Consider the following 13,414-nt stretch of genomic DNA (forward strand, 5'->3'; position numbering starts at 1 on the left):
GTGCCACATAAATAAGCTCTATTTACAGTGAAAAGAGGTGATTTTGCTAACTGCCAGTTTGTGCAATTCCTGTGATGTGGCCTCTGCCTCTTACATCATCATTAGCAATTAAAGATACTGCAGCAAGAAATTAGCTGAGACTTCTGTTGCTGAGGCCCAGAGCAGAGCAGCTCTACCTCTGTCCCCTCCTGTGCCCACTCTGCAGGGCTGACGTGGGCAAAAGGGACCTGGCCTCATCAAGGAATGGCTCAGATAACCAAGAAAAGGCCATTTTTGCTCAGCTCTTTGGAGATAAACAACTTCTAACAGAATCACCATAAGGCTTCTTTTTATGAGGTGAGAAGAAAATTGAATATTCTGTAAAACAGTCAAGAAATGTATGAATATAAACAGGGCAGGTGAGTAAACAAGCACACGTCAAGGGGCAGCAGGTTTGATTCAGACTTTGAGATGCACACACACAAGCCCTGATGTGCTTGGCTTTATGCCAAACCCAAGCAAGTCTGACCTGTGGCTTCAATATTTGCAAGACTAACTTGAGCTGATTTCTCAAAACCCTTTACTGTTGTTTTCATACCTTTTCTTTTTTTCTTTTTGTCTTTTCAACATTTCTTGTTCTGAATCTTCTCAGCACTTATTTAAAAGCATGTGAAGAGCACTTTGTACTTGAGCATCAATTTATATCATGATTAAATAGTTCATGCATGTAGTAAATTAAATTAAAACCCCACATACTTTCAAAGGTCACAAGGCTTTGGAACCTCAAAACACTACTTGATTTCTGAGGAGGAGACACTCAGATGTTAATCCCTAAAATTAGGCTGAAATCATGTTAAAAGTTGAAAGGGGTTTGGTCCTGATTCAGATATGATGAAAATCTAGATAACGAAAATCTTTATGTTACTAAGCTTGCACCTTTATATATTTAAATCTAGACTTGTGTGCCTTGAATATTATCCCAATCCTAAAAAGAATCAGAACATAAAAGGATATAGGATTGTCTAGGCTGGAAAAGACAGCTGTCTGCTAAGGAAAGCAGGAGCCTTCCTTCAGATGGAAAATGTAAACCCCTTCCCTCCAAATTATTAAAATTTCGAAATTAAGGAGCTCTTCGGCAAAGGTATGGGAATAGGAATAGCAGTTCTCTACTAGGAAAATTAAAATACAAATGCCATAGTACAAAAAAAAAAAATAAAATACCCCACCTGACAGAGTCAGAGCATGCCTTGACACCCTGTGTGTCAGGGTGGTGGCACAGTCCCATCCCAGGGTGGCTCGGGGTGGTGGCACAGTCCCATCCCAGGGTGGCTCGGGGTGGTGGCACAGTCCCATCCCAGGGTGGCTCGGGGTGGTGGCACAGTCCCATCCCAGGGTGGCTCGGGGTGGTGGCACAGTCCCATCCCAGGGGGCTCAGGGTGGTGGCACAGTCCCATCCCAGGGTGGCTCGGGGTGGTGGCACAGTCCCATCCCAGGGTGGCTCAGCCTTCCTGCAGTACCAGCTGTGCTTCTGCTGGAGCAGGGATCCTGCACAAGGGGGGAGTTTTCCTCTGGAGCTCCAGGGCTGCTGGAGATGGGCCTGCTCTCCTCTGGGAATGCAGGGCAGGAGAAAGCTGCTCCTCTGGGAATGCAGTGGGCAAAGGCTGCTGTGCTGTTCTAAACCTCAGATTGTATCCAAGTAGGAATTCTTGGCTCCTCCTCCTGGGCGGAGCATCTCCCCGTGGGATGATGGAATTTGATCAGCCAGGCAGTGACACTCAATGGCCCATGAACAGAAGATAATTAACAATTAATGGCCCATTAACAGCAGAGAGCTCCTGGAGGGAGGATTGGTTTGTGGAAGAGATAAAGAAAACTGCCCAATGAACAGAAGATAACTGCCCACCTCTAACAGATGGGAATAGAACACACACCCTCATTTCCAACCTAAAGAAAGTGGAATTAGAGCAAATTAAAGGGTCCAGTGGAATTAAAGTGATTAACAAATGACTCATTGCCCTCTCCATCCTCCCCAGCTCCCGAGTGCTGGCCGGGGGGACACCGCATCCTCCACAACCCCCGCAGGAGCACCACCTTCGACTCCCTGGAGCTGCAGAGGGTGGCCAGCCAGGAGCTGGTGTGTGACCACTCCTTGCCACCAGCATGGTACCGCCTCATGCTCGGCCAGCGGCCCGTGGAGATGCCCACCAGATGTGTCGAGGTCAGCAGAACCTGAGCTCTCCCCTGGGGAGCTGCTATAAACCCTCTGGGGGGTTCCTCCCCATCCCTCTCTGTGCTGTCCTAGGCTGTGTATCCAGTGGGAATGGGAAAAGCACATAGGGGGGTGGTAATGGGAAAAGCACTTGAATGATGGTGATGATAATAATAATATTAATAATAATAATAATTACAAGAATAACAGCCACAAAACCAGCACCACCACCATCAAAACCAGCAATACCACTGTCACATGCAAGGTCATCAGTCCAGGATCCCCATGGATCAGGCAGTATTCAACCAGGCTAGGAAATATAGCATAAAGCCAGGTGTTTTCCAACTCCACAGAGAGATTTTTAGTAAACCATATATGTCACCTCAAGCTGTGCTTTTTCCAAGCAACTGTATGGCTTTGAGAATGGACTCTGCAGCCTGACTCTTCTCCCATGTAAATTATTAGGAGTTAGGGATTTCTTCTGCTGATGAAATCAGAAGGGAGAAATCAGAAGAAATAATATTTAAAGAGATCTTTGGGGAAACTGAAGGAAAAGCTAAAGTTGAATCTCTTTCTGCATTGAATCAATTCTTTCATTCTTTAGTTTCATAAGTATGCTAATGGCTTTGTGGAGCAAAAAACCCTCCACCACTCTCTATAAAAGAGACAAAACAATAATTATCTGGTTTTATCTGTGTTTAATATGTATGACAATTATGTTTAACTTGCAACCATTGCTGCCAGAGCAACTTGAGCCCCTCACTAAAGTCACTGCCACCTCAAATATCCCAGCTTCAGGAGGTTAGCATAATTTCAAACAAAGTTAAACAAAATTAGTCAGAAATGAATAAACTAATTACCATAACTTACTTAAAAGATGAAATATTCAACCTAGAGTGCCAGGGTATGGCAATATGGGGTGATTCTACTCTAGCTGGAGAACCCTCTCAAAATTAGCAAAAACATTTTATATACATTCAAACTGGACCAGTGAACTCATCACAACTGAAGTTTGTCTTAAAAGAGATAGTTGTTATTTCTGTAAAATTTTTAACACTCTGCATATATATGCTATAAATCTTATTGACATTAATAAAGTGGTGGGATTATTATGGAAAGATTAATTTCATGACATCCTCAAACATCCCAATGCACTATGAAGTTTTTCAGATTGCTCTATAAGTGTACCTACATATTCTATAATATTATTTAATTTTTCATTATATTTCAGCAATTCTGAGTGCGTAGCAATGCTCAGCTGTATGAGATTGCTTTCTAACAATGCATGCTTTTGTTTCTTTTAATCTCTTCTCTGGAGTTTTTCATTCAGGTTTGTGAAGGTATATTCATTATTTTAGTTTCTTATCTTGTAACATAATTCTTGCCATTGGTTTCTTCATTATCCTCTGAATGACAGTAAATCTCTGCTTCGCCACGCTGATGAAGGATTACATCTGTTAGATGTCAAAACTGAAAGAATACACTTCTTTTAGATCTTCACCTTCTAAATCTGCCTCTACATTCTATCTCTTCCACTTAATTAAATCATTGTTTGATTTGGTTTTCCATTTAATTTCAGAAAAACCTCTGGAACAAAATAATTTAAATTAATAACTGTGCAGCTTCCACTCCTTAATAAGCAGTTATTATTGGACATTCCAGTCTGGCTGGAGAGAGCTGATTTTAATTAAAAAAGTCAAAGACAAAACCCTGAACAGATAGAAGAGAAAAGAGACCAAATAAAGCCTGAAAATACGGTTGCAGAATTAAAAAGGACATTACTCCAGCACCTTGTAAAATATATTCCCAGTGATATCGTGTTGATACTGGCCAGATACAATTAGCTGTTTATCAATAGATGAGATTAACTTCTTAATTCAGGGTGCTGGTAGGTAAGGATTCCTGTCACCCAGCTGAGCTCAGGAGGGATTTAAGCCATAATGGAGATTTGGAGTGTGTGGGAGAAGTGTGGGAGGACAAATGGCACGTGCTGGGGGACACGAGGGAGGGGAGCCCCCACAGCCTGACTCCTCCAGACAGCCTGAGTTCTGAGTCTTTCCATGAAATAAAACTCCAGAACAAAAAGATGTCCCTGTCTGCACGTTGTTTCATGAGCACAGGAAGAGTTGGACTCAGCAGAGAGGAGAAGCAGGTCACACAGAGGGGTGTGAGAGCCCCAGAATGCAGCCCTGCCACAGCTCAGGGGCACAGCAAACTTTGCAATGGAAAAGGAGCAACAGCTCTTAAGGAGCTGCTTCTCATCCACTCATTTAATTAAAATAGAAGGGAAAAAAAAAGGAGAAAAGACAGAAGAAAACCCCACAAGCTACAGAGTGAAAAAAAAAAAAAAAAGAGACAGAAGAAAAACCCAAAAGCTTTTATGTCAGAGAAAGTGAAAATATTAATTGCACTGCTGAACTTGCCATGCCTTGAATCCAACTGCTGTCCATAAACTTATTCCTCCAGTGGCAAAATGTTTTTGATTGAAGGAGCTTTCCAATTTAGGCTTTGCCTGCTGAATTTCTCAGGGCAGGTAACAAATGATCCTGACCTTCCTCCCTCTATTTCTTCCTTGCCTTTCCCCCCGTGCTCCCAAAGGAGTCACAGCAATTACCAGAACCTGGACATGCCCTCCTGGCCACAACCACTTCCCTATCCAAAAATGTATTGTAGTAGAAGCCCAATAAAAATTTGCAAATTTTGGAACCTCATATGTTGAGGCTGCTACAGATCATGGTTTGTTCTTCAAGAACTGCCAAATCTTCTGTGCCAGGCAAAAACACTGAATGAAAAAAAGCATAGTGAAGCTTTTACCAAGATTAAGGCAGTGTATTAAGAATTAAGAAACAATGCACAGACGTAGCCAGACCACAGTAAAATGACCTTCAGAAGAAGAACAAAAGATGGAAAAAATTAAAGCTCGACAGAAAATCTATTAAAAAGACAGAGAAGTACTTAACAGCCAATATGGGAAAACATACATCAATTACAGAAAATCCAGCTTCTGCATTCAAATAACACAGGCTATATGCATACACCTGGATACATGTACATATGGGCAAACCCCATGGGAGGCACAAACATTAAAAAGAAATGTGAGGGAGCATCACACACTAATGTTATTGAAGCTCTGCTCCACAGTCAGATAAAAGATAATCTGTGGATGACAGCAGAGCAGTGCACGCTGCTGCCTGTAATGCAAATTCAAATGCCACACCACACTCACTGGAAAGCCAGAAATGGGCTGAAAATTCTCTTCTTCCTGTGGAAAAGTTCCACTGGCCCCAGGTGCTTGCCCTCACCAGCAGCTGAATGTCTTTTGCTGGAGGGAATGGCAGGAAAGGGGAATAATTTCATTTTTGCACATTAACAAACTCCAGCAACCCCTGGTTCAGAGACTTCTGGAGTCAGACACTTCTGGGCTGTTCAGTTTTCTTGTGAGGGCAAGAGGAGGGGCAGGCACTGATCTCTTCTTTGTCGTGACAGTGAGAGGACCCGAGGGAATGGCCTGAATTTGTGTCAGGTGAGGTTTAGGTTGGATATTAGGAAAAAGTTCTTTCCCCAGAGGTGGCTGGGCAGTGAACAAGCTCCCCAGGGAAGTGGTCACAGCTCCAAGAACTGCAAGGAAGTGATCCACAGATCCTGACAGAGCTCAGAGGCTTTTGAACAAGGCTCTCAGGCACTTGGTGCGACTCTTGGGGTTGTCCTGTGCAGAGCCAGGATTTGGGCTTGATGATCCTTGTGGGTCCCTTCCAGCCCCACAGACTGTGATTCTGTGATTTAAATTAATTTCTCTCCATGAGCCAGCCCCATAACTGCAATTTCTTGGCACACACAATTCTGTAGTGAGCTTTTCTACAGGCTACTTATGGATATGAGACTCTGTCTGAGAAATGTCCAATAATAGCTGTTGTCTTAGATTTCAAAAGTCCTAGCATCATCACAGTGCAAGGATTTTGTATTGTCAGAGCTTCATACCTTCCTGATGTTCCTTACAGGCAGCCCCTCTACACACTGCCTGTTCCAGGTCCCTGCAGCAGTAATCTGACTCCTCTCACTCCTCTTTCCATACTTTTATCACTAGTGCTTATTGGTTACAGGTGTGGCCTGTCAAGATCAGGCCAACCTCCAATCTTCAGCAACTGGTCCAGCTGCAACTCACTGGGGGACAAGATCACCCTCTACAAACAGCTGCCTGTGATGGGTTATCAAGATAACTTCCAGTACCCTTCTTCAGAAATTTCATCCTCTAAATGAGCAAAACCCTCTCCAAATCTGAGCATGCTCTAAATTCATGTGCAACTGCAAATGTGCATGTAAATGGAGGACGTGTTATGCAGTAAGGGTTGGTATTTTCTCTCCAGTTTCATTTTTAGCACTATAGGTCTACTTTTTTACATGTATATTAGGATCAAACACAGGCTTAAATGCTAATCTTTGGTGTATAAAACAAGGTCATGTTAAAGCACAGCAAATCTAACCTGCTCATGATGCTTAATATGTCAGTCCTAGAGGAGAAGATTTATTTTTCCATACTTAGTTTCATTCCCTCCTCCTTAACACCTTCTAGAACATTTTATACTCACAATCAAAACATAGCACCTCAGCTGCATGCCATAAATTTATTATTTTGTTTCAATTATTATTTTGCTCTGGATCCAGCCCCACTTTGATTTGCAATTGTTCTATGAATTTAAAAGCAAGTGACACTTTCAAGGTACTATTTAATCTGTAATTCTTTCTTGAACACTTACGTGAATATTCCCAATCATAATGCTAGGTATGAAGAGCCTTTGTTTTTCTTGCTTGTTTTTCAGACATGCAAAACCCCTTCTGTAGGAATTACAATTACAGCCTTTATTGTTCGTAGGCATGTGCTTAAAAGAAAAGCAAGACAAGCACCAGCTTAATTGCTACTACAGATATTCCTGACATAAACTGATTTCTGTGGAGTTTGGCCCCAGTCTGAAATTAAAAAAAAAAAAAGCCCAAACTTATTTACTTTAACTAACTACAAAGAAATTAAAAAAAAAAAAAGCTAAAGTAAAGTTTTGAGTGGATAACAGATGCAAAATCATAATGCTTTAACTGCCAACCAGCAGCACACCCAAAAGCCTTCCATCTCCATCCAACTAAAACAATGCATTCCTCACATATGGTGCTACTTATTTTTAACAGCATAATTCCAGCAATACCCAAGTGACAAGAACAATCGAGCTTGATTTCTTTGTGCAATTATGAAGAACTACACTGTCCAATCAATCAAACTGGTTGATACTCCAAACCCCAAGCAAATGGAAGGAGACATCATTGGATTAAACAATAATGGCTTGTTCCCTTCTTTTGGCAAAGGGAGAAAACTTTTTTTTTATTGCTTAGGTTTTCTAAATTGGATTGTTTAAATTATTATCTGGCGTCTAATTAGGAATCAAAAATACTTAATGAATGCTTACCTGCCACATAGAGGTGTTGCAAAGATTAATTGGGTAAGGTTTATAAAATGCTTTGAAGATTAAAAACATCATTTAATTACAATTGGATAAAGTATGGAAAGATACTAAAGAAGGCTGCCAACAGCCTGATGTGTCCCTCCTGTGCTGAAGTTCTCCTTTGTGCAAGCTGTGTCACTGGACACCTAAACCTGTGGAGTTTGCTCTCCCATAGAGGCAGCTGTGTAATTCCTCCTTCCTTTTGGAAATGCTGCTGGGGAGGGCTGTGAGACTCCCACACCTCTCCAATACCCTTAGAGCAGCAGTGACTGCAGGCAGTGCAGGTAAATGCTCTGTTTTAATGCCAATCATTTGCTGCCTCTGTGTTCAATTTTCTGGTTACTCTCCCAAGTGACAGCTACAAAATTCAATGCAAATCATGCCACAGTAGGGACTTGAAAATTTTGGCTCTTTGAAACCTCCTCTTCTAGAATATTCTTCTAGGTTTCTTTACTTTTTTTTGTTTTGTTTGTTGGGGGTTTTTTTCTGTTCTTATCTCTACTGCTGGTTGAACACATGAATATACATTTGCCCTTGTCTTCCCAGGTCTGTCTTCTAATTCACAGAGGCCTCATGCAGCAAATCCTTTTGGCTAGTGTGTGGCAACTTGCCTGACTCAGAAGGACCACATGCAGCTCATAACAGAAAATAAATTCATGTTTGTCCTAGAGCTGCCAGGAAAACAGAAATACTTGATTTGTACCAAAATCCTTCCTTGGCCAGCCTATAATCCTGTATCACAGTTTGTTGCAATGACTTGCTGTCTCACAGTCTGATTTTTTTAGCCTCATAAGGGTTGGTCATTGCTTGTAATTTGTGCATTTTTTATAACAAACTGTCTCTCAAGTGGTTTCAGTGCAAGATTGGCCAGGGCAAATGCAGGAGATCCCAGTGGGGGTTTATCAAAAAGCTGCACTCTGACGTCTGTGATGCCAGTCCACACTTTCTCCAGCCCTGAAATGGCTCACTGACTTCTGCTGAGGATAAAACAGAGGAGGAAAACCACCATCCTCTTCTTCCAGCATTTCAGTTTTTCCTCTGTGTGTTAACAAGAGATCCAGGCCCAGTTTTATATATGGATCACTTTCTGTCTTTTTTCACAGCCAGAATGCACTCACATCTATTTATCTACATGGCCCCCAGCACAGCAGAGAGATGGGTGTCTCATTAATGACCTATCTTCCCAGCACTGCTGCAAGGCACCAAAGGCTATTACCATCTCAGCCACCTCCACCTCTGGTTGAGATATAAGAAAGGGAGGAACACACAGAGTCAGTGATTTATTTGCCCAAGGTCAAGCAGCCAGGGAAACTGAGGCACTGTGTGTGCCCAGCCAGAGGCAGCACTGATGTGTTGGCACCAGTTACATTGGTAAAGGCAGCATCAGATGGATGCTATAGCTCATTTTAAGCAACAAAAGTTCTTTTACAGAGAATTGTAAGGGTATTTTTTCAGTTGGGGTGGGTGAGCTTTGCTGTGTCTCCTCACGAAACACTTTCCTACAAGACTCTCTGAGTTTGCACACATCCACTGAAATCCAGTGCTCACTCATCCCTGCTGCCCTGCTCCCCATAACTAATTCTTCCAGCCTGTGTGGTTCCAAACACCTCCAGGGTGCACTCACTAATACCTGCCTTTTAGTGCACTTTCAAAAAGAATGTTCCAGTACAGCAATCTTTACTTACACATGCAGAGGCACTGAAGTTTGTGGTTTGCTTGTGTAAGAGGAAGTTCAGGCTGCAGGTATCACACCCAGATGAGGATGAAGCAGAGACCACAGAGCTTCAGTTTCCATCCTTCTCTCTTCTCCCATGCTGCTTCTCTGGATGGTTTTGGGGGTTTTTTTCCACTCTCCCAGGTCATCACAAGTGTGTGCTCATAAGCATGCTTTGGAAACGTGCTTCTCCACACCACATCTTGCACTCCAGGTCAGAAGTTGACCAGGATGCAATAAATTCCCATCATCTGTATTTTTACCAGCACAAAAAACACCCATGTCCCTTAAAGCTGTAAATAAACAAACAGAACAAACCTCCTTAAACTTACACACAACATGGCTTTTAAAGAAACCAAGGGAAGGGATTGGTCTAAATTCCACCTAGAAGAATTTTTATGTTGCCCCCCTTTTTCTGCACAGTGCTGGAAGGCTGCTCCTCCCCAGGGAGCTTCTGTATTGTGTAGCTCCAGTGCCACCTGCAAGACCACCAGGACACCGAACAGGGAAGGCAGGGTCAGCCTCTCTGCTCAGCTGCTGCCACTTTTCAGGAGGAAAAAAGCCCCAAACCAACGACCTTGGACAATTTCAGTTGTGTCTCTCTGGAATCCTTGTTTGCAGAAGCCTGACAATAACTAGCTCCAAATGGAAATCAGACTGTGCCATGTCACACTGTTGATTGTTTTTCAACTGCCCTGGGTTTCCTAGGTGTGCACCCCTTCTCTCCCCTGCCCCTGCTTCCTGGCTCACTTAGCTCCCAGGTACAACTCAAACTGCAGGAGGGAACTGGTGCGTGACTTAATAAATTTATCCTTTGGCTTTCACTGCTTCCCCTGCTGTCACAAATAACTTTCGATCTTGAATGAGAAGCAGCAAACCTGGACCAATGGGAAAAAAATACTGGGTTTTGAGTTTTTTTCCCCCCACAATGTGATTTATAGCCAAACACTCACAGTGGGAGGAATCACGTTCCCCAGGCTGGACTAGTAGAGATGGTTCACTGTCACTGGCTGAAGAAATGCAAAGTGACAGCAGCAGTCATGCTCTGCTGAATATGACTGATGTCTGAGAGCAAATTATTGTCAGTATTTGGTAATAATTTCCAAACTTTAGCTCAAATACCTCCGTGCTTTGCATATTGGCAAATGCTAGGTAATGGTGCAGAAAAATGAGTCACCATTGTAATTGGCTTTGTATATTTAATAAAGCCCTGATTACACCTAATCTCCTCACTGAGGTGCTTAAATTAAAGACAGCTTTAGAGAACCGTGTTCCTTTAGTCAGGGGAGAGAGCCTGACAGGTACAGAGGGCAGCTCAGATCTGAGATTCCTGAACACACATCCCTAAGTTGGGAAATGGAAATCAGTCTCTCCTGGCCATGACTCAACATGCTGTCATTTAAACCATTTAAGACCAATGCCTTCTGCTTTGGGATTTTCTGTATTCAGGGAATTTGCTAATAGATAAAAGCCGAAAGCAAAAATAAAATTTAAAAAAAAATTAGAAAGTGAAGTCATGCATATCCTGCACATATGTTTTGTCCTTCCTTCATATGTGTCTCTCTTAAAGAGTGAGGGAGAGGTACAGACCCCACAGACATGTCCAGTGTGTGCTGGAAGGGCAGGAGCTGTCAGGAGCAGGGCAGCTGGTTTGGGGGCAGGTGACCTAGACTGCTTTCATGCTTTCGTCTTCTTCATACAAACCAACTAAAACCAGAGGAAAATACTTTGGAATCCTGTTATTGCATCCTTTAAGCATTTTATCTGTGTAAAGCCACCTCTCAAAACCGAGCAAGACATTTTCATCCCCACCTACACAGCTTTTTCACTCACCCTCCAGGTTCATGCAGGCTCTTGGGTTTTAGTCATCGCCACTTTCAGGGAAGGGAATGAAATCTTGTGATTTCAATGAGGACAATTTGGGCAAGTTTCCATCCATTTCCCTGCACTGCTTGTCATCCCATTCACTTTTATTGTTTTCACTTGGTTTTGGTTTTAACATTTCATTTCTTTAGGTTCTTCTCTATTTACTTTTCTTCTCTGATTTTAGGATTTTAATTTGAGTAATTTTGGCAAGTTTTGGTCCTTTTCATTGCCTCTCATTTAATCTCAGTCCATTTGGTTGAAGTCCATTTCCAAATTTTCTGGGTTTTTTTTAATTGCATTGTTTTTGATCGTATCTCCCTTCCAGAGTGTGTGTTGGACTTTGTTCTCTGGTTTCAAGATTTCAGTGAGGATTATTTGGGCAAGCTTTGGTCCATTTCCCTGCACTTCTTGTCATCTTATTCACTTTTATTGTTTTCAGTTGGTACCAGAATTTTTCCTTTTTGTTTTTTTTTTTTAATGCTTCATTTCTTCTGTGTTTTTGTTTACTTTTCTTTTCTGATTTCAGGATCTTAATTGGAGTAATTTTGGCAAGTTTTGGTTGCTTGCACTGCCCCTCATTTAATCTCTGTCCATTTGGTTGTAGTCACTCTGTTTTCAAACCTTTTGGATTTTTTTTCATTCGCATTTTATTTGATCATATCAAATGATATCAATTTGATCATATCAAATGCTTCTTTCCAGCGTGTTTGTCAGTCTTTGTTCTCTGATCCCAAGATTCCATTCCTTTTCCTGAAATGAATCTTACCACCCTTAAATGTAAACATCTCCTTTGTGTGCACCCTCAGATGAACAAATGTGGGACCCAAGCCCCGGTGTGGCTGTCCCTGAAGTCTGAATCCCTGCCAGCTCCTGGGGAGAGCAAGAGGCTGACGGGCTGTGCCACCTGGCAGGGTTCTGGGGGCACCAGGGACTGCTGCCTGTTCCAGATCCCCATCGCCGTCAGGAACTGCGGCGCGTTCTTTGTGTATCTCCTGCAGCCCACCCCAGGATGCATGGGCTACTGTGCAGAAGGTGAGGACCAGCAGAGAATTTATCAATAAGATTGCTTATGCCTCTCAGGCTGGGTGCTCAAAGGCCCCGGGGTTGCAGTGCACATCTCGGTGACCTTGCGAGTCAAGCGTCACTCCCGCGAAGGCGCGGAGCGTGTAGGAAATAAATCAGTGGCAATCCAAGGTGTTCCTGAAGAATAGCTCCTATTACCAGTGCAAAATGTAATCTGGTGTGTGCTGCTGAAGCGTTCTCTGCTTGGTTACAGCTCACGTGTAACCTTTCCCACTGTCTTTGGCTCCACTTTGGCTTGAAGTTGCAAAGCGAGTGAGCGGAGGCATCTCAGCTGTACCCGGGCTCTGTATCCAGGAGACTGTCTCCAAGGCCTCTCCTTATCTTTAATAATACAGCATCCCCCCTCAAAAAAAGGTAATCCTGAAACTCTGCAAGGAGGGGGAAAAAAAACCCAAACCAAATTGATAACATCTTTTTCATGACATTTATATAATTGTTCTCATCAGAAATAATTTTCAGCCTACTACGAGAGATGTAACCCCTGTTCGGTAGCTAGGAAACAAAGGGAAAGCAGAAAGCAATTGCTCATTCAGTTAAACCTCCTGAACTTTGGAGCATGGCCAGGTGCATGTAGATTTCATCAGAAAACATGCTTCTTTCTCAAAATGAAAAAATTACCTTTATAGCTTCCTTTTAGTGTTTTGGGACAGAAACATGACACTGAGAAACTAGGGTTATCAGCTTCTCAATTGGGCAAAATCCAAGATTAAATAAATTTTAAAGAGAAAGATAACTATTTTCTCATCTTTATCAATATTTTAACATTCCTACTTGAAGAAAAGGAAGGAAGAAAGGCTCAAAGGACATGAGATTAATTCAGTATTTGAAATAAAAAAAATCCATTAAAATAAATGAAACCGATTCTTACTCAGAAATTACTTTTTAACTGAATAGTAATTTTTCAGTTTAAGCTTGGCTTTTTTATAAACTATAAGATTTCCACTACTCTTGTTCAAAGAACTTTTTTGCCAATACATTTTGGGTGAATAATTTTGTCCTATTTGATGATTCATACCTGTTCAGTGATATAAAGCAGCCTGCATTTCTAAGAAGAGAAAACTTATCCCTTCCCAA

The 13,414-nt window shown here is 42.2% G+C and overlaps 1 protein-coding gene across 1 annotated transcript in view; it reads left to right on the top strand.

Moving 5' to 3' along the window:
- The window catches only part of LOC132330286 (von Willebrand factor D and EGF domain-containing protein-like), a 164,849-nt gene that overhangs the window by 34,143 nt on the left and 117,292 nt on the right, over nt 1–13,414 (top strand). The window contains exons 2-3 of the mRNA XM_059852350.1: nt 2,013–2,197; nt 12,064–12,289. Coding sequence (XP_059708333.1) covers nt 2,013–2,197; nt 12,064–12,289 — 411 coding nt within the window. The remainder of the gene's footprint in view (nt 1–2,012; nt 2,198–12,063; nt 12,290–13,414) is intronic.

The sequence above is a fragment of the Haemorhous mexicanus genome, chromosome 8, assembly GCF_027477595.1.
Source record: "Haemorhous mexicanus isolate bHaeMex1 chromosome 8, bHaeMex1.pri, whole genome shotgun sequence".
NCBI lineage: Eukaryota > Metazoa > Chordata > Aves > Passeriformes > Fringillidae > Haemorhous > Haemorhous mexicanus.